The 21,059-nt window shown below is 46.8% G+C and overlaps 1 protein-coding gene across 2 annotated transcripts in view; it reads left to right on the forward strand.

The window, feature by feature from the left end:
* SPRED2 (sprouty related EVH1 domain containing 2) overlaps positions 1 to 21,059 on the forward strand; it is a 122,007-nt gene that overhangs the window by 27,215 nt on the left and 73,733 nt on the right. Inside the window, exon 2 of one of the 2 annotated variants that reach the window (XM_021087442.1) lies at positions 16,946 to 17,017. The exons of the other annotated variant lie outside the window; for it this stretch is intronic. Within the exon in view, the coding sequence (XP_020943101.1) occupies positions 16,946 to 17,017 (72 nt within the window). The remainder of the gene's footprint in view (positions 1 to 16,945; positions 17,018 to 21,059) is intronic. 2 annotated transcript variants of the gene reach the window in all.

Raw genomic sequence — 21,059 nt, forward strand, 5'->3', positions numbered from 1 at the left:
AGACGGGTGTGCTCTGGGGAGGAGGAGGAGGGCGGATGAGTCTGTTGGAGAAGCTCAGATGTAGCTGCTTAAATTAGTTCAAAGTGAGAAATGTAATTACTATACTTGCCCAAACCAAATGTCTGAACATTGTTATAAAATGAGGTGTAATCACAGAAAAGAAGATTGCAGCTCTGCATTCCTCCTACAAAATCGCCTTTGTGTTCTGGGAGCCCTGCTGTGCTGATGAATCTTCTGGGGGTGTTGAGGCCCATTCAGTTCAGGTGTGTGCATTGGGCTTAATTGGGGGAGAGTTTGTCCTGCTCGTTTGGACAACCATTCAGTTACTTTGCATTTGTAGCAAATTTGTGATGAAGGAAAAAAGAATCCCTGTTAAAGCTCAGGATTTGGAGTCAGAATAAAAGAACTAAAGCAAGGGGGAAAACAGGATGATATTGGCCCTGGCCTTGCTAACTGCTGCTATGTGAGCAATAAAAGGAAAGATGAAAAGGGTATTTCAGTAACTCCCCAGAAAACAGCTTCCCCTCTTGGTGTTTTTGCGTCGATTCTATACTTTTCTCTACCATGATGAAAAGTGCTAGGAGGCAGTTTGAGTCCTGATTATTTTGCCATTTGTTAGTTGGGTGACCTAGAGCAGTTACATAAACTCTGGGCCTTAGTTTTCTCTTCTGGAAAATGGGCTGATGTAGGTACAGTTAAATAGAACGCCCGACACCCAAGAAGGCACGTGGTAAATGTTAGCAGGTTGCCGTTGTCATCACTAGTATTGTTTCTAATCACATTATGATGTCGTGTACCTACTGCACAGAGCGGGGAGGGAAGTGGGGGTGGGGGCGAAAGGTCTGTTAGGGAGCAGTGCCTGGAGCCAAGTGCGGTGGGCCGAGAAGGGTTTCCTGGGCCAGTTGTTGGAAAGGGAGGGAGGGATTTGTGTGGCAGAGGGAAGGGTGCTGTCCAAGCTGGGGACATATGCCCCGGCTGACTGAGCTGTGCCTGCATTTGTAGGAAAAGGACATGTGGTTTTATAGACCCACACCGGTACCCTTCGCTCAGTGGCTCTTCCCTGATCTTGTGTCCCAAACCTCAGGGGTCTGTTGACCCTTCAGCTCCCAGAGACCCCAGGTCCACTCTGTCTGTGCACAATAGGGTTTAGTTCCAGGAGAGCAGGGCGTTTACCTGTTTTGTTCATTGTTGTGTTCAGTGCCTGGTGTACCAGGAGCTCAAACAGTATCTGCCAAATGAATGAACGGGGTCCGTAGGAATGAGTATCTATGTTAAATTATATGTGCTCCTTGAGAAAATGCCCCAAGAAAACTGTTGAGCTATCTAATAAAGAAGAGAAACTTAAAGAAATTTGGTTTGGTTAAAGACGAGTTTATATACTCATGCTTTCCTGGCTCCTGTGTAGTTCATTAATATATTTAATATGTATACTTAACTTTGTGAGTATATGTGATTACAGACTTTAACTTTATTTTACAAGGTTGGCTGCCTACACACAATCCTTAGAACAATTAAGGGGAACATAATTAGCATGAACATTCCTTTTGTGAAAACTGACTCTGCTGCTGCTTCTGGAGTAAAGTGTTTCAATATTACATTCACCTGATAATCACACTGACCAGCACAGTATGAGCAAGTGCCCAGAGGTCCAGGCCTCCTAGACCAGGGCTTTGAGTTACCTGGTAGGGGGCGGGGGGGTCTTGCTAAGCTGCAAGTTCCCATTGAGCAGGGCTGGGCAGAGGGGCTGAGAGCCCACATTTCTGTTCAGTTTTCCTGATGCTACTGCTGGCTGCTCTTTGGACCACACTTTGAGTAGAAAGGCTCTAATTTGTCTTTAGTTTTTTGAGATTTGTCTTTGTGTTCTAAAGCTGTCATAGTATGTTACTCAAAATGTTGGCTTTTTTATACTTAATCCCTTCTGGAAATAGTTGTTTCCTTAGAAGGGCCATCGTTTTGTTTGCCCACGGCTAACACAGTACAAGTACAAGTACGGCCAAGTACAGCCATACCTAGAAGCTTGGACATTTCAGGATTCACTGCGGATCTTGAGTGAAGTCTGATGCTTTTGGGAATGTGCTTGGGATTTTGGATGTAAATGTTACTGGGTTCAGTATTGACTAAAAGTAAGGATCAGGCCACTAAATTCTTTGGCAGAAGTGTAAAACGCCACAAACATGGTAGATTCATTTCTGTTTCTCAATTTGACCAAATGTGCTTGTCGCTGTCTTGTCTAACCCTTTTATGGTTAATACTGAAGCAAACCTTGCAGAGTATTAACCTTGATTGTGATTCTTTGCATGTCTGTACCATGCCTATTGATGTTAATACTTTCTGAGTTGTCAGGATTTCTTCAGATGCAGCTGCTTTGTGGAATTATATTTGTCTAACTCAAGCAGTAATATAGGTGTGTGTTTAACATCTACTTTGTCTTGAGTTGCTGTGATTGCAGAGTGAGCTCTGATGAGAATTACTATGTGTTTACTAAGGCTTCATCTCCAAAGTGCTGAAGCATCCCGCTTCCCTCTAGGTCTGACCGGGTGCCATCTAGTCCCATGGCTTTATGTACTGTTCTGTGTGCAGATGACTCATAGGTTGGTTTCTCTAGGCCGGCCATTGCCAGAACTCGAGTTTTTTTTTTTTTTTTTTTTTCTTTTTTTCTTTTTTTCTTTTTTAGGGCCGCATCTGTGGCATATGGAGGTTCCCAGGGTAGGGGTTGAATCAGAGCTGCAGCTGCCAGCCTACACCACAGCTCATGGCAATGCCGGATCCTTAAACTGCTGATCGAGGCCAGGAATCAAACCTGCGTCCTCGTGGATACTGGTCAGGTTCGTTAACTGCTGAGCCACAATGGGAACTCCCCAGAACTTGAGATTTTTATCAGTATCACCACACGAATGTCTAACATGCATCTAAAAGTAAATGTCCAAACCAGAACTTCTGATCCCCTCAAGGTGGGCAGCCCACTCACCCAACCTCCCTTTCTTTTTTTTTTTTTTTTTTAGCTTTTTAGGGCCGCATGTGAAGCAAATGGAAATTCTCAGGCTAGGGGTCGAATCAGAGCTACAGCTGCCAGCCTATGCCACCGCCACCACAATGTGGGATCCGAGCTGTGTCTTCGACCTACACCACAGCTCACGGCAATGCCAGGTCCTTAATCCACTGAGCGAGGCCAGGGATCAAACCTGCAGAGTAAATGGATGCTCGTGGATACTAGTTGGGTTCGTTGTTGCTAAGCCACAATGGGAACTCCACACCTCTCTGTCTTGACAGATGACACCACCATTCACACTGTGGTCCAAATCCCAAATCTCATGGTATCATTGATCCCACTTGGCCTCACTGCCTGTCTGTGTCTAATCCATCAACCCCATTGTTATTCCTCCACAACAGAAGGAAATTGCCCTTTTTTCTCTTTTGCAGTTACCTCTCTTGGCCAGGCTTCCACTGTGTCACCTGAAGCATTGCTATGGGCCTCTGGACCCTCCCTCGCTCTTGTCCCCATATAATACATTTGCTGCAGAATAGCCAAGAATGGCTTCATGGCTTTCCTTAAAACATCTAGCAGTTTCTCACTGGGAACTCTTGACCTGGTTTACCCATCCCTGGGTTCCTACCTCAGCCTGTATCCCACATTCGCCTCATCCTGATACATTCTCCTGCAAGCCAGGCAAGCTCTTTCTTGTCCCAGGATCTTTGTATTGGCCATTCCCTCTGACTAATGCTCTTGTTCCTCCTGCTCTTGCCATCAGTGCTCTTTCTCGATAACTGTATCTGAGTTTCAATGTCAGCTCCTCTGGGGTGCTTTCCCTGACCCTCTATTATGTCACCCAGCTTTCAATCTGTGTAGGACGTACCACTGTCTGTGGGTTTATATGTTCATGGCCAGTGTCCCTGTATGTGCACAGGAACCGTGTTTGTCTGCTCTCTAGTGTGTACTAGTGTCGCCCGCAACGTACCTGAGCTCAGTAGAATCTTAAGTATTTGGCGAATAAATGAATGACTTTATCTGGAGTGCCAAGAACTTTAATTCTGCTAGCAGTTGTTATTTATTCAGTACTGTTTGGCAGAAAGTAAGTAACAAACTTATTATTCCTAAAGATGTTTTTGCTTTGTTTTGTTGTATTATAAGGAAGCAGTTTCCACTGTGTGTTGGAAGGTGAGGTACTTTTAGTGGTGCTCGAGTTCCTATGAAGCCCATGTGCTTTTATTTATTTATTTAGTCTTTTGGGGTGGAGGCTGCACCCATAGCATATGGAGGTTCCTAGGCTAGGGGTCAACTCAGAGCTGCAGTTGTTGGCCTACAACCACAGCCAGCCACACGGGAGCCAAACCACATCTGCAGCCTACACCACAGCACACAGCAACACCAGATCCTTAACCCACCGAGCAAGGCCAGGGATCCAACCTGCATTTTCATGGATACTAGTTGGATTTGTTACTGCTGAGCCACAACAGGAGCTCCCCCATGTGCCTTTAGAATTACCTAAACAAATTGAACAGATGGCTATATGTTTTAATATGCTGATGACTTTACTATTTATAATCTGTGAGTGGTCTAAATGTTAGCATTTATTTAATTAAAATATTGAGTTATTATTGGCAAGTACTTCTTGAGCTCTCACTACATATCTTTGTACTTGATGCTAGAAGGAAAAAAAATGGTATGAGACATGGTGACTGGCCTTATAATTCTGTTTGTAAACATTCAGTCCTTGACTTGTAGTTAAACATAGTAAACCCAACAAGTGTATATATCTCTGCTTCCTTCCAAAACTCTAATAAAATGACCATAAGGAATGAAAAAGTGTAAACCCAGAAACCTCCCAGAGAGATCGGCCAGGTTTTGCAAGATGGAATGCCAGTGTGTGAATACCAGCTTAGCAGAGCGAGCCGAAACCAAACTGCCTGTTGGGTAGGTGGTGCAGAGTTGGGGGTGGGATAGATGGCAGTTTCTGCTACAGAATCCTGAAGGCTAGGGTTCCAGATGCACTACTGAACCGAAACGAAAATGGGGAGTGAAAGAACACTGCATCAGAGCACGGGAGAAAGAAAGAGAACACCATGAAATCCAGGAATCCAACACCGAACAGAAATGGAGGCCAGAAGCCGCAGCAGTGCAGCCCCACCTGAAGACCCTGAGAGCAGCCAGTCCAGATGGGGTGATGCAGGATGGATGGGCCCTGAAGGGATGGGACTCAGAGCAGAAATGCCCTTGATCCTATTGAAGGGATGTTTTTCAGCTCTGGCCCAGGTTATAGATGAAAGAATAATTGATACACTGAAAAGTGAGCAAATATTTTTAAAAGAAGGCCATTTTTTAATGTAGGAATGAAAAAGGAGAAAGAAGATATAACCATCGAAGTTTACATGGTCAACTTCACATATTTATGTAATTATACCAGTATATCACCAAATCTTGATTTAATTAAAATGTCATATAACTAAGAAGGACTGAGGAGTGGGATTACGGAAGGTGATATAAGAGAGCTGAGCCCGAGAAAGCCAGTAGATAATCACTAAAATTGACGTCAGAATGGTTGTGCATCTTTGGTTTCATTGGAGAAGTAAGTATTCACACCTGTATATCCTCTACAAGGCTGAGAACAGCCCGATCGAGTGTTTTGGAGGAAGTGACAGGGCTAAGAGAGTGTAGCGAAGACTCCTGTCTTCGAGAAGTTAGTGATCTAGTTCAAAAGGCCAGAGTCTGTGCATTAAATACAGTTTTATGTTACTTTGCATTGTGAGCAAAAGGCCAAAAAACAGGTGCCAGAAACACGTAGGAATTTGATGGGGAGAGGGAGGAGATATATCTTGCTTTCAGGCAGTCCAGAGAAACTTCACAGAGGAGAAAGGAATTGAATTTTGCCTTGGTAGATGGGTGGGGTTTGGGTAAAAAGGGAAAGAAAGATGTTCTCAGCCACAACCCATTCCAGTTGCCAAGGAGAGGAGTTATTACGGCTTATTTGCACAAGGTGGTGATCGTGAGGGCCGAGTTTGTTATTTGGTGCTGCCATTGGCTGATTTCTAACAGGCCTGGGTCACCTTGAGGATTTTCATCCGCATTGGGGGTGAAGGTCTCGGAGGCCAGGCTGCGTAGATCATGGAAGCGTGGTGAATGGGCGTGTCAGGATGGAGTTTGCATCTGTTTCTCTAACAAAATTTTTCTACTTCAGTATTTCATTCAAAACAAAGAAAAGCCAAGTCTTTTTCCTTTTCCCTTTTCTTATGGCCATGACTGAATTTTTCTTGCATGAACGATTCTTGTGTTCTTATTTAAAAGCAGAGTTTGGCATATGGCAGACCTCCTCAAGCTATCTTTAGTTGGTTGTGGGGTGTAAGTGATTAAGAATGCAGCTGTACTTGCTACCAACACAGGCTTTTAAGGAGGGAACGGCGAAGCAGACAGGCCTGGTTAGAAATTTAGAATAGCCTCTTGGGATCAAAGATCTAATTTTTCAAGCGCATGATATACAAGAGGCCCTCCCCTCGGGACTGAAGCCTGGAGGGCTGTTTGTGCCCAGAGGCAGCGTGACTTATTTGTTTGAAATGGCGGCCAGTCTTGGCTCTGGAGAGTCGGCCATGCTTCACTTGGAGTAGACGGGAGGAGGCTGACTTCACTTCACTTTGTATAGTTTGGCTTCGGTGCTCCTGTGGAAGAAAACATTCTTTGCTTCTCCAGTGTGTCCCGGGACAAATCCATCTCTGTCCTGTTGCTCAGTTACACCGTGGTGCTGGGTCCTTACTCTTCAAAGCTTGGCACTCCCTCTTGCCTTGCCTCCAAAAATTTGTTCTTTTTACTCAGCAAATATTTACCAGCTTTCTGCCCTATGCAGGACTGTGTGGTGAACACAGATGAATCAGACATAGTGTGGGGGGGTGCTCCATAAATGTGGTCAGTCAAGTAGAGGACATCTTGCAGGGGGCAAGCACACGGGAGCTTTTCCCAGGCAGTGCCCATGTGTAGGGCCACCTGCAGTAGGTGTTTAGGCGAGGAGGGAGAAGAGTTAATGGGTGGGTTTCACGTACGCCCTCACGGAGTAGGTGACATTTGAGTTGAGCCTTGAAGGACAGGCTTAGCTGTACAGAGAGGTAGGTGTGGAGACCGAGGTAGGTAACAAATATTGGGACAACAAAGTGAGGGGATGGCGATGGACTCCGAGGAAGGAGTGATTGGGGCTTATTGAGTGCTCCCCTGGCTGAGGTGTGACCCACCTTATCCCATTTAATCCTCGTAGCAACTTGTTTCCTGCTGAAAAAACTAAGGCCTGGTGGCACTTAAATAACTTGCCCAAGGAAGCTGCTTAGACTAGAAATTTGAACCCCAGACAGTCTGATTCCAAATCTCAAACTGTTGGCCTCTAAGACAGAGCTACAGCGGAAGATATTTGGAGGGGGTGGGGAAGAAGTAGTTTGAAAGGAAAGGTTTAGAAAAAGTAGTTTGGGGCAGATGGAAGAAAGAGCCTCGAATATCGAGGTTCGCTCTGTAAGCAACGAGAAGCCAGAGAAGGGTTTTTCAAGGGGTGTGACAGTGACCACAGCAGGGCTTCCAGCTGTAAGGCAGAAACACTTGAGCTCATCGCTGGGTGCCTGACACCCCTAATGTCATTTAATCCTAATAACTGCCCTACAAGATGGTGCTGTCCATGCCACCTTCTGCCGGTAGGGAAACAGTGCGTGTTTTGAGGGGTTCAGTGACTTGCTCCAAGTGGAACTTGTAACTGAGCAGTGATGTGCTAGAATGGACTTGAGGGCAGAGGCAGAGGGATCAGGCAGGCAGCTGCGAGAGCCCATGAGAGACAGTGGCAGTGCCTAGACGACCAGGAGGATGGGAGAATTAGGATGCAACTAAAGAGGGTGCCAGCCCGGTGGCAGGAGGTCTCTGACTTCCGTCTGGTGGGCACAGGTAGGGAGAGCCCCTGAGGAGTGCGCTGGAGAGGCGCTAGTTGCCTTCCTTTCACACCCACAGACGGACTTGAAGGGTCAGGTTGGGATGTTCTGCCGCAAGTGGGGCGGAGGGCTGGACTCTGCCTTGGCGGAAATGCCGAAATCCGCGGAAGGTTCAAGTTGGTAAGAGAAGGGGGTGGGGGGCGGGGCAGGACCAAAGACAGAGCGACGCAGAGCAGTTAGTTCCAAGGCTGGAGAAGAGCTTGGGATGCAATGAAGGAAGCAGAGCAGGGGCACGTGGATGGGTGGCAGGTGGGCTGGACCTGTCAGGAGAAGCTGATGGGGGCTGGGGGATTGCTGAGTGTGGCAAGTCCTGGTCACCGGGCATCTCTGTACTCCTTATGCTTATGCTGGAGTCAGCCTCAACTGAGGCAGTCGCACTTTCCTCATTTAAAAAATGAGGGAGGAGTTCCTGCTGTGGCGTAACGGGGGTTGCAGGTGTCTTGGGAGCATTGGGAGGCAGGTTCCATCCCCAGCCGGGCACAGTGGGTTAAGGGTACTGCGCTGGTGCATGTGCACTTGGGTCACAACTGCAGCTTGGATCTGGTCCTTGATGGGGAACTCCATATGCCCCCAGGGTATCCAAAAAAGAAAAAAAAAAAAAAAAAGGAGTTCTCATTGTGGCTCAGCAGGTTAAGAACCTGACATATTGTCCATGAGGATTTGGGTTCCATCCCTGACCTTGCTCAGTGGGTTAAAGATCCTGGGTTTCCCTGATGTGGGGGGTAGTTCACAGATGCAGCTTGGATCTGGTGTGGCTGTGGCATAGGCCCCAGCTGCAGCTCCAATTAGACTTCTAGCCCGTGAACTTCCATATACCACAGATGGGACCCTAAAATAAAAAAGAAAGAAAGAAACATCACTAGGATTGGGCGTAAAATAAGACACGGACATAGCACTGTGTGAAAACATAGTAGTTTAAAAAAATTTTTTTTTAAATTCATATAAAAGGAAAAAACCTGCTGACTAGTCTTGACTAACTTCCATCTTCTTTGAGTCTCACTGTGATCTGAACTGGCCTTGAAGTGCCAGTAAATTGAGATCATAAGCAAGATCACTCAGGGCTCCTAGCAGTGCTAGTATCAGAAATGCACAGGAGGCACAGAGGAAGCTCTGTCCGCAGGGATGTCCAGTAAGTGGCAGGAGAGTGTGCTTCTCTCTTCAGGTTTAAGTGGGTCAAGGGAATGTTTGATGAGTGTCCATGAAACACATTGATAAGAAATCAGTCTTTAGGTAGCACGTGTTCCTCGATCAGATTTGGCTCAGAGGTAATCCCCAGTTTGGGGGGTTTTTGAGGCTGCTTTGAAATGGAAGGTCCATTAAGCACCATGGGTGTTCATTCACAGAGGCTTCTGGACAGATGAGCTGCCTGTGCGGGGCGCCAGCAGCCACCTCCCATCCTGGCCTCTAAAAGCAGTACACTTTGCCAGACGCCTGTGAATTTTAAAAGCAGGGATTCATCTGCAGAATCCTCTTTCTGAACCTAATGATATGTAATTGCTTAGTTGTTGAACTGTGGTTGATCTATTTCTAGCAGATTAGCTTACCTGGGAGGAAATGAGAATTTAAACTGTTTGCTGGACTTTAAAAAAATTGACATCTGAGGAGACATGTGATCCACATATGCATAGGATATGGGGAAAGCATTTATTTTTCCTAAGTAGCCACTGCTATCCATTGCCCTTTTACAATTTTCTTGCCTGGGTACTTCTCCCATGTTCTTGGTAGTCCTCACAAGGGTCTTTACTTGGGTGGTTTTAAACTCATTTTCGAGATGAGGTGCCCAGGGTCCTCAGGTACCCGGTAAATAGCTTATCATGGTCCCCAGGTGGTAAGTGACCATCTGTCTGATGGCACCATGGCTTTCCGCTGCTGTTATTAGGAGTAGCCTGTCAATTGGCAGTAACAAATGAATGAATGAATGATCTCTTCAAAAAGAATAGTCCAGGAGGTCCCGTCATGGCTCAGTGGTTAACAAATTTGACTAGGAACCATGAGGTTGCGGGTTCGATCCCTGGCCTTGCTCAGTGGGTTGAGGATCCGGCGTTGCCGTGAGCTGTGGTATAGGTTGCAGACATGGCTCGGATCCCACGTTGCTGTGCCTCTGGTGTAGGCCGTCAGCTACAGCTCTGATTCGACCCCCCAGCCTGGGAACCTCCATATGCTGAGGGAGCAGCCCAAGAAATGGCAAAAAAGACCAAAAAAAAAAAAAGAAAGAAAGAATAGTCCATATGCTTCCCAGTGTAAGAGGATATTTGAGTTGGTTGAGTGGAGAGGGAGCCACAGACCAGGAGACCCCCCCAAAAAATCTCTTTTTCTAGATGGTAAATCCCTTTATTATGATTATTGCAACAGGAAAAACTATGATTATTCAACAAAGGTATTGAGTAAAACTGCACTCTTCAGCTCTGGATTGGGTTAGAGATCCGAGTTGGGGCAGTGTGGGGAGAGGGGCCACATTCTCCACATAGCACGCTTCCCACAAGAGTACTGCAGCTCTGCGCAGGTGTCGAAGGGGTGACTTCCTGCTATACTCAGGCTTCATTTTGAGTAACATGATGCTACCTTGTCTTTATCTCTGTAGGAGTAACTGTGTATAAGAAAAATAGCTGGTCCCTGAGCTTTTGCCTTTTGAAAAGGAGACAAAGGAAGGATCTGTTTTAAACTCCGCATAGGCTCTTCGTGGTCCCTCATTTCCTGTTACTTTGTGACAGGTAGAGCCTCTCATTCACTGCCTTCTGGGGCCTTAAGTTGGATCCCCAGCCCGCCCTTCTCTTTTTGTGCTGCCCTCTGCTTTCATCCTTCATCCTGTCCCACCAGTTCACTAAAACGACCCTTGCGAAGGTTAGGGCTGGGGAAAGAGGAGGATTGGGTGTCTCTGGCACGTTCTGATGAGTCCTATTCATTGTCAAGTACAGCTTTTTAATGAGCTGATTCATTACTGAGAGTAGGTCTCCTGTAAATCCCCAGTTTGTGTCCTGCAGATTTAATTTCTTAACAATGTCCTCTTTTCAGCGTAACTAAACTCCATTGTGCCATGTAGTTCCTGACTTCCTTCGAATGTAGAGCCTCACCTCCCATTTTATTTCAAAACTGTGAGATAAAATTTTTAAATGAAAACCTTAAAAAAAAAATAGGTAGATGTTCAACTCATCTCCGAGGAAAGAAAGACTACCCACATGTTTCGGAAGACATTACAGAGGCGATCACTGAGAAGTTTCTAAATTTCAGTTTGTATGATACCAGTGACAATTTAACAGACAAAAATGCAAAAAAAAAAAAAAAAAAAAAGTGTGCCTCGCTTGTGATATACAGCGTTAATCTAAAACTCGAAAGAGTTCAGGAAATTATAAAAAGAGACACTAAGAAAGCCGATAGCAAAATGGATAATTTAATACTTTAAGAAATGCCAAGCTAACTAATTAAAAGAGAAAAATATAGATGGCTGAATAGAGAACAAAGAGGTTAACCCCAAAGATTATGAAAACATAATAGCAATTCTGTAGCAGTCCCCCCCAATTAATAAAGTAATACATATGAAACAATAGGATTTTCCAACTGTTACTAGTTGGCAAATAGAAAAATATTTTTAGGAGTTCCTGTCATGGCTCAGTGGTTAATGAATCTGACTAGGAACCATGAGGTTGTGGGTTCGATTCCTGGCCAAGCTCAGTGGGTTGAGGATCCAGCGTTGCTGTGAGCTGTGGTGTAGGTTGCAGATGCGGCTCAGATCCCACGTTGCTGTGGCTGTGGTGTAGGCCAGTGGCTACAGCTCCGATTCGACCCCTAGCCTGGGAACCTCCATATGCCGCAGGAGCGGCCCTAAAAATGGCAAAGACAAAAAAAAAAAAAAAAGAAAAAAAAAGAAAACGGTTCTTTCAAGGAATTATTAATATTATGGAGACTATGGCATTAGATGAAAAGAGGATATAGAATTCTGTATCTCCATATCACCATCCTAATTTTGCCTAAAACATGCATAGCTAAAGGACCAAAAGGAACTACATGGACTGTTATTATTGGCCCTGGTCATCTCTGAGCTGTGATGCTACAGGGATTTCTCTTGTTTTTTTACTTACCCTTTCATGTATATGTTAAGGTGACCACCCGTTCCAGTTTGCCCAGCACTGCCCTGGCTTTAGCACTGAAAGTCCTACGCTGGATGGTTGGTCATGCCAGTATGTAGGTGTGAATTTGAGATGGATTTGTGCCACTTGGCAGGAAGGGCCAGAGATAAAGCAAGGTTCGAGCTGATGGGGCTTGTGCAGGAATCAAGCAGTAGATTTACTAGTGATAAAATTAACATGGCTTATTTTAGAAGGCATAGGAGGAAATAAATATGTACAGAATTCGATAGTGCTTACCTGTGGCCAGTATTGGTCTGCGTGCATTCGGTGGCTACCCCTCTAATCACCCAACCCTATGAAGTAAGTACTGTTATTACATTCCCCTTTATAGAAGCATAGAGAGAGTACTTCGCCCAGGATCCCACAGCTCTTGACAGAGTCTGAATGTGAACTCGGGCAGTCAGGATCTAGCCTCTGGGCTGTTAACCACCATCTGTATCTCTACAGAGTCCCTCCTCCTGATAATTATGTCATTTCAGCCCACACCAGGCCACTGAGTTGGCCACATTTGACTTAGTGCTGCTTTGCTCCAGCCCCTGCCGTGGCCAGGACTGCCACTGACCTGTGGCCAGGACTACCTTAGACCTCCAGCAGAGGAAACACCTTCCCCCATCTGGAGCCTGGGGTGGGGATTTCCATAGCAGAATCACCGGCCTCTGGTGATAGAGTTCTTTCGGTTTTGCCACATGATCTTGTGGCAAAGGGCCGGGTCCAGGTGCAGCCTTGGTTATTTCTGGAAACACTTCTCCTTTTCCTTTATTTCCTCAAGTCTGGCCCATCAGTCGTCCTCCCTGAAGGTGATTTTGGCTCCTCTTCCCAGACCATCAGACGTTTCTGTAGGTGTTGGCATCTTCCATGATGGCTCTGGACTCTATGCAGATTTCCAGATGAGTCTGTGCATGGGGACGGGGTGATATGTAGATCAGGGTATCCCTCCCCAGTGTTGTCTAGGACCCCTGAGACCGCACGTCACATTGTTGGCAGTGGTGATCTCTAGGTGGTGGATCACAGGTAGTATTTATTCTCTTTGCTTACTTGTTTTAAATATTTCTTCAACAAACTTGCTTTACTTTCTGAATACTAAAAACATACTTCCGTTTAAAAAAAAAAAAAACCTTATAATTCAGTTTTATGCCTGCAGAATTTCTAGCTCTTTCAAAAATCTGCACATGGCACAGAGCTTCCTAACCCTCATTCAAGTTAGAGCAACTCCACTTCTGTACCCAAAAGAAATACCTTCAGCCATTGTCTGAACTTGTACTGTGCTGAGAACGCAGCCAGAGCTTCTTGTTAATTGTTTGTTTTGTCACATTAATTGAACAGTGAGAGGGCCCTGGCATTCCTCACCCCTGTGGCGGAAGCACAAAATCTCTGTTTCTTTTTAGGTATTCCTTGGAGGGGGACGGGGTTGGTTTCAAATCTTAGGAATCTGTTAATTTGACAAATAACGGAAAGTTTTAGGTATTTAACTTTATGTGTTGTTTAGGGACTGTGATGTTTAGCCTAAAACCAGGCTTAAGTTTTCAGAGAATCTGTATGTTTCATTACCCTCTTCCTTCCAAAAAGCTCAAAAGGATGAGTCACCCCCCGCCCCTTCACGCACTTTTTTTAGGTGGTCAGAGGGAAGTAATGTAGCAGAATTATTATCAATTGTAAAAGTAGGATGTCTTCCAAATTTTTAATGTTCAAAGGAAAGACTGCTTCCCAAAGGAAGGATAATCCGTTAAAAAAAAAAAGATAAATATATCTTGTATTGCTGCCTCTCTAGAAGGGAGATATGGCCTCTGCCGGGGTGAGAGCAGGGGAGAATGGGCAGGTGTTCTCCTGATGCCGAGGCAGAGCTGTGAAGGGCCTTTTTTATCCTTCAGAGCAAGGAGGGATGGGGCCTAAGAAGGTGGGGGAGGGGCGGTGGGACACAGTCTGGGCCAGTCATGCTGTCCAGAGCCTGGTGCCCACAGCTCCTCCACAGGGCCAGCATCCCTGGGGAGTTGTTCTGTGCCCTCCTCCCTGACCAGGCAGCTCCCCTGGATGATTCACCTGCACTGCAGTGGATCCTGGTTGAATTGGTGGCTTGTGTGGCCGCAGGATGGGAATTCACCTCTCCGCCAAGGAGAAAGGGGGAGGGTGGACTAGGAACGAGACTGAGAAAGATCATAAAATTGAATTTATAATATAATAATATATTCTTAATGCATAATCACAGAAAGATATAAATTTATAATACTGGACCCCATGCTCAGAGTTTGGGTTTGGCTTTGGATACACAGAAAATGATGAACACAGCAGGGTGTGTGTGTTTGGGGGAAGAATGGCTTTCTTACCGCCCCCTCACTGTGAACACTGCGTGTGTGTGTGTGTGTGTGTGTGTGTGTGTGTGTGTTTGGAGGAAGAATGGCTTTCTTAACGCCCCCTCACTGTCCACTGTTTTTAATCCCTCGTTTGCACCATGGAGTCTTTGGAGGAGACCGAGAGACTTCCTTTGCTACTGATAACCGCTCTTCAGAGCACACGGAAGCCCCCTCTCCCCTCCGGTGAAGAGACTGGGCCCTCTCAGTCACCATCGTCAAGGCAGACAGTAGAGCTGTTCCCGAGGGTCCTCACTGCACTCTCTGGGCTCAAGAAATCTCCAAAAATCATGGAGTCACAAGCCCATGGCATGGTTCTTGGCTAATCCGGCACCGCCCAGGGTGGATGGGAGGGAGACCTTGGCTGGGAGGCAGGCGCTGTGCGGCTGGCAGATGGGTGGGGCGGCCTGCCCACGTGGCGCCCTGGGCTGGCATTACCTCACCCATCTCGTTTGTCGGGCACCGATAGTGTCTCTGGCCCTGCCCCTAATGGGAGACACGCGATCCTTGCCCCAGGGGCTTAGATTCAGAGGTTCATAAGCTCTGGATTGACTCAGGTGAAAACTACCCCCCCCCAACACACTGTGTTAAAATGAAGGCCTGAATACAGCTCCAGGGTAAGGCGCTGGCCTGCTTCTTTCTGGCTGGCTAATGCACTAACCTGGCCTTGACAGGAGCATCATTGCTAACTCAGGGTGGCTTTTAGATATTTGCTCTCTTTAGTTTTTTAGTGTTTATAAGTTCCCTTTGTACATAAACTTACATGTTTAGGTTAAAATGTAGATGTTCAGTGAATAGTCTAGACTGATCTGAATTGGAGACAACTCTGCATTCTGTGTTGCATAGGGCTGATGACTTTAATATTTCTGATTCTGTTGAACCAAACGCTGTAGTATCTTCACTCTGGAGTTTATACGTGCATAGTTACCTAACCTTTCCAGCCTAAGTCCTGTTTACTTCAAAGATAATTTGGAAGCATTTAGCCAGTATGTTCTGAAATTTTTTTTTATTATTTTCCACTTATTGGTATCAGAATTGAATACATTTAGCTGTTGCTGCCTGTTTAGTAAGCTGAGACCTAGGCGTGTTTGCCATTTGGTGTGAAAAGTAATTGATCAAGGTTACAAATTATTAGATAAAAAACTTAGAATCCTTGGTTGGAAGGAGTTTCCATTACCTCTTTTGTGGACATAGCTGGAGAACAGTGTCTATATTCCTTACGCAGAAAGTACACCCAAGAGCCTTGTGCATAGCCTAAGAAGATTGTTCTGGTAGTCCTTTAGAACTTCTGTCTCCTGTGTTCTGTGGTGACAACTGGGGGAACCAGCATCAATTGAGTCCTGACCACATAACCTACCCCACAGAAGCGTTTTAGGATATTCCCCACAAAATCACCCTGTCATAGTAAAAGAGAGTCCTCAGCTCCTGCTTTGGGGTTTTAGATATTCAGAGTATTTGCTGAATACCTCACAATCAAAGTGTTTTGTATAACATTAACACTAGTTTTAAAAAATTAAAACAAAGGAGTTCCCTGGTGGCTCAGTGGGTTGGAGATCTGGTGTTGTTACAGCTATGATTCGGGTCACTGCTGTGGTGCAGGTTCAGTCCCTGGCCAAATGCCACATGCTGTGTTGTGGCCAAAAAAAAGTACTTCTTAAAGAGCCACACATGGGAAGTGTTTCAGGGAAAGCTGGACTCTCTAGGGGACGTAAAGGATACAAGGCCTGGGACTTCTGAAAAACAAAGTGCTCCAGACACAAAGAGTGACAGCTGAAGAGCCAAAACCTGAAACGTCCTCCCTTAGACACCCTGAGCATGCTCCTTGATTTCTCTTTCTCTCTCAAATAGGAACCAGCCTGTAAGGATGGAGATACCGTTTTGACACATCCGTGATGATGTTAAGACCTTGCTAGGTTGGTAGCACAGTTTTGGGTCTTGGGTCATCATAAGTGACCTTACGTTCTCAAGTGGGAGCTGCCCAATAAGCAGGGGAACCGATAAACAAGGAAAGTACAGATGGTCCCAGTGCCAGGAGAGATGGTACTAAGAACAACTGGTCCAGCCCTCAGCCCATGATCACCCCGCTCAGTAATGTAGCTCCTGCTGTTACTATGGTTACTGTTACTGAACAGCCTATTGGGGGAGGAAGATTCCTTGAAGGTCTTCTAATACCAGAAGGCACACCAAGTTAATACCTGTGTTTTCTGATACAACGGCATCCCCCACTTCTTGGCTTCATCTTCTTCCATGAACACGGTCAATCGAATCGACAGTTGCTGGAAAAATCAACTTTGCCTGAATGTCTAGGAAGCTGTTTGGGATTTTTTAATGTTTTAGAAATTAGAAAGAATTAGAAAGTGGGTAGTGGTGATCGTTTCTCTTCTGCTTCTTTGCTCAAAAGGAACTTAAGGGTCCACAAGCATCTTCCCTGAGAAGTTGATCTTGTTATGGGAAACAAATCATTTCAGGTTCCGAGATGAGAAAACCTAAGGTTCTTGTCTTGAACCTGCTTCCCAATGGCTTTTGTAGGGCATTGATGAAAATGGCTCCCTGTCTTTCTCCCGGCTCTCTCCACCCCTCTGCAGACTGGACACAGGGAAGGTAAGGCTGGTTCTCCTGTTTCCCATCCCTCTACCACGCCCCCTGCCCCCCCTCAGTGCTGGCAGCAGCCAGGGAGATGGTGAGATTTCTGCCGCTGTGCCAGCTGGGCCACCTGTGAAGCCACTGCCAAAGTCAACATATGCAGCCTTGGTGTCTGGCCAGTAAGTTTCATAATGGTGGTTAATGGAAGTTCCTGTTCAGAGGCTCTCAAACTCGTCCTGTGATTCTGTCTCTGGAGGACCCGGCCATCTCCTCTTACACAACATCATGATCTCTGGGGAATTTTTAAAAAACTGTTCCTTTAACAGGTCAGTTGGCAAAGACATAGGAGGCTTCGTAAGTGGCCGTTAGAGGTGGAGAGCAAAATTCCGAGTGGCCATTTAGTAGAGCTTTGCAGCAGACCTAATGTGTGCTCTGGAAAGGGGAGGGGAGGGCACAGCACTGACGGAGCAGTGAACCTGGAGCCTGGGACCCTTGGTCTGATTAAGGTGTGGAGGAGAGGCAGGTACCTCAGTCACCACACTGTAGACCTGGACCAGAGAGCGCAGAGGAGGGGGCACCTGAATGGGTCACCTGGGAGGATGGAGGCCCATTTCCTTGTCTTTTGATGGCTTTGAGGGAAGGGCTGAGCTTCAGTGAGTGTGAGGAGAGGGGAAGGGGGTTCCTGTGGCGACAGCATCTGCTGCCTTCCGGGGCTGGTCTGAGGGAGGCTATGTGTAGGGCCTGCCTCGTGGCTGTGCAGCTAAGGCAGTCACACAGGGCCCCCCTATGCTTGGCTTAAGGCCCTGCTCTTGCCATTCTGAAATTCTTACTAATTTTTGAACAAAGGGCCCCCACAATTTATTTTCCTTTTGCCCGGGGCCCTGCAAATCACAGAGCCGGCCCTGTCTGTGGAGACGGGGCTGCAGAGGTGGGCTGGGCCAGAGTGTGTAGAGTTCTGTCTGTGAAACTGGAAAAGATAAGACTTTTCTTCTAGAGGCAGTAGGGAGCCGAGGAAGGTGCAGTGACAGGTTATAGGAGGAGAACTGGAGAGGCTGGCAGTCCACGGAGGAAGGCTGGTCACATCCTGCTGGAACGGACGTGGCAGAAACCAGGAGCTGCAGTTCATGTGCCTGGGGAGATGGGCCAGCTTCAGGCCCTGGGGACAAAGGCAGAGAGGGCTGGTGGCGATGGCTGAGCTTTTTAGCTGGCCTGGAGAGTCCACTCACCGGCAGGAATTTGGGAGGAAGGAGGCCCTGAGCAGTGGCAGCGAGGCAGATGTTTTGCAGGAGTGGGGTGAGGCCCTTTCCCGAAAGACCCGGAAATCTCTGGTGGGACAGCTTGTGGAAACACGCACTGCAGCTGCTCCGCTGCAGCAAATGACCTGCAGATCAAGGTTTTTGTCAGGATCGAGAGCTTCACTAGAACAAATATTCATCCAAAAATAAACTTCCCGTTCTTCCTGTTTTTATAACTTGCCTATTTCCTCCGAGTTTGAGGCTGGTCTCCAGTTCCGTGGGTTATTAATCTTCAGAGGATCAAGACCTCTATAGAAGTATTTCCTGTACATGTTTATCTACCCAGCCCTAAATAATTTTCTCCAAATGATAAGAGAACTTTTCCATACTGGCGTGTGAGTCTTCTCCTTTGAAAGATTTCAATCTAGTCAGCCCAGCGAGTAGGGAGAAAGCAGAAAAACTCATCCCAGCCGCCAGGGAGCCCAGGTGATGGTGGTAGGTGCACTGGGTTTTGACAGGTGCATTCAGCCCACCTCCTCCAGGTTAAAGGTGGCTTCTTTCTGGCCAAGGTCATGGGGAGATAAAGTGACAGCTGCAGAGGGCCCCATTTGACATTTTAAACGCCCTACTGAATATGCATAGGGAAATAAAGGCTCCAGAAATGTCTCTGCCCCCTTGAAGTGTTCAAGATACCCCAGGTAGGACGGTAATTTGTTCTTCCCACCTCTTTCAGTTATAAACAGGGCCCCAACCCTCCCCCTTCCTTTTGCAGACAAGGTGTGCATGGTGCTCATGACTGTGCACAAAGGAAAAGAGAAGATCCACGTTGAAGTTTGGGCCAAGTTCAGACCCAACAGACAAACAGAACTGCTTGGTTTCATAGGCGTGGGCGCCTGACCCCTCAGCCCAGCGAGTCCACTTGCCTCTGGGAGACTTTCTTTGGCCTCTTCCTCCTCCTACTCCTCCTCCTGCCAGTCCCAGGCTAGCCTGCCAGTGGGTATATTATACACGTCAGCCCTGTATGCCTCTACAGAGAGGCCGTGGGGACCGGGCTGCGTGGGTGGCAGCTTGTGCCGCAGCGGAACTTGGAGGGGGGCCAGCTGCCTCTCGCGGAGCGCCTCCAGGGTGGGGCTGGGATGTCGCGTTTTGTGCCAGGCGCCACCCTGCCCCCTTGACCAGTTTCAGGTGATCAGATTGGGAATGGCCGCTGCTCTAGACCCATGCAGTCCGTACCTTCCCCGCCTGGGCTGTCCACGCGCTTGAAAGGAGGCTGTTAGGAACTGCGATGGGCTGTAAGTGCAAAATACACATCAGAGTTTGAAGCCTTCGTACCAAGAAAAAGAATGTAAAATACCTCGTCAGTAACTCTTTCCTCTTAATCACTTGTTGAAACAAAAATGTTTTAGATATACTGGATTATGTCATGTGTATTATTCGAATTGGTTTTGCCTGGGTGGTATTCCTTTTTAAGTGTGACTACTAGAAAAACTGAAATCACTCACATGTGGGACTCAACATTACATTTCTCTGGGATGGTGCTGTGAGGTCAGCTGTGTTGTGGCTTTGAAGTGAATACAAGTCTCAGAGGTCCCCGTCCCTGGTGGCCCGGCTGAGGGGTGACCTAGCCCTAACTTACAGACAGCTTAGGGCAGTGGGTGGACAGCCCACTTCCAGGCAGAGTTAGTAACTTAATATGTAGCAGCAGGAATTTTTAGAAATCCTTTCAAAAGTACCCCCCTTCCTGGCTGAGTTTTTTTTTTTTTTTTTCCTTAGCTTCCTTTCCAGAAGGCTTTTTTCCCAAGTTCAGAACTCTTCACTTTGTCGGCTTGGGACCTGTAGGGTGGTGGTGTCTCAGGGGCTTATTGTATTGTTTCATTCTCTTGCTTAGATTGTTCTGCTCCCAGGTCCAGCTCCAGTAGCTGGCAACCCAGGAACTACCCAGATAGGCCTGGGAAAACGCTGTTTCAGAGTAGTCCGCAGTTCAGAAGCCTAGCCTCCACCGCCGCTGGAGTGGTTATTCAAATGTAAATCTTGGGAAAACATGAAGTGGATGTGAAGCTTAGGAAACCCCTGCTTTGAGAAGTACAGAACCACAACCGACCTCCAAATGTCAGGCTGGCCTTTCAGGAAAAAAGAGGGGGAAATTCCACTGGTATTTGAAAACCCCAGATATTTCCCTGTTACAAGGAGGAGTTTCATGTTGACTTCAGAGGTCCAGGAAGAACCCAATGGATTGTATAGTTAGCATTTGCCAAAAGATAAGACCCAAACGGGCAAATTTCTCTGCTTGGGCACCTATGCTAAAGCGGGGTGGCATGTGTGTGCTGTCATCAGCCATCAGAAGAGCACTGTACTGAGGCAATGGGTGATTTTGACACCTTTGTCCACACTGCTGTCCATTGCATATGGAACCTTTGTTGGAATAATGGACACAAGAACCAGTATTCTAAGTGTCTGCTTTGTGCCATATGCTTCATGACAGGTACAGCTAATTGGCATTACAAACTCCAGGCTACCCCAGAGTAGGTGCTGTTTGTTGTGTCTCCATTTTGCACATGGAGAAAATGCAGTTTAGAAAGATGAAATAGGAGTTCCCGTTGTGGCTCAGCAGTAACGAACCAACTAGTATCCTTGAAGGTATGGGTTCCATCCCTGGCCTCGATCAGCTGGTTGGAGATCTGGTGTTGCCATGAGCTGTGGTGTAGGTTGCAGATGTGGCTCAGATCCCGAGTTGCTGTGGCTGTGGTTTAGGCCAGCAGCTGCAGCTCCAATTCGACCCCTAGTCTGGGAACCTCCATGTGGGCAGGCGCGGCCCTAAAAAAAAA

Source organism: Sus scrofa, chromosome 3 (genome assembly GCF_000003025.6).
Source record: "Sus scrofa isolate TJ Tabasco breed Duroc chromosome 3, Sscrofa11.1, whole genome shotgun sequence".
Lineage (NCBI taxonomy): Eukaryota > Metazoa > Chordata > Mammalia > Artiodactyla > Suidae > Sus > Sus scrofa.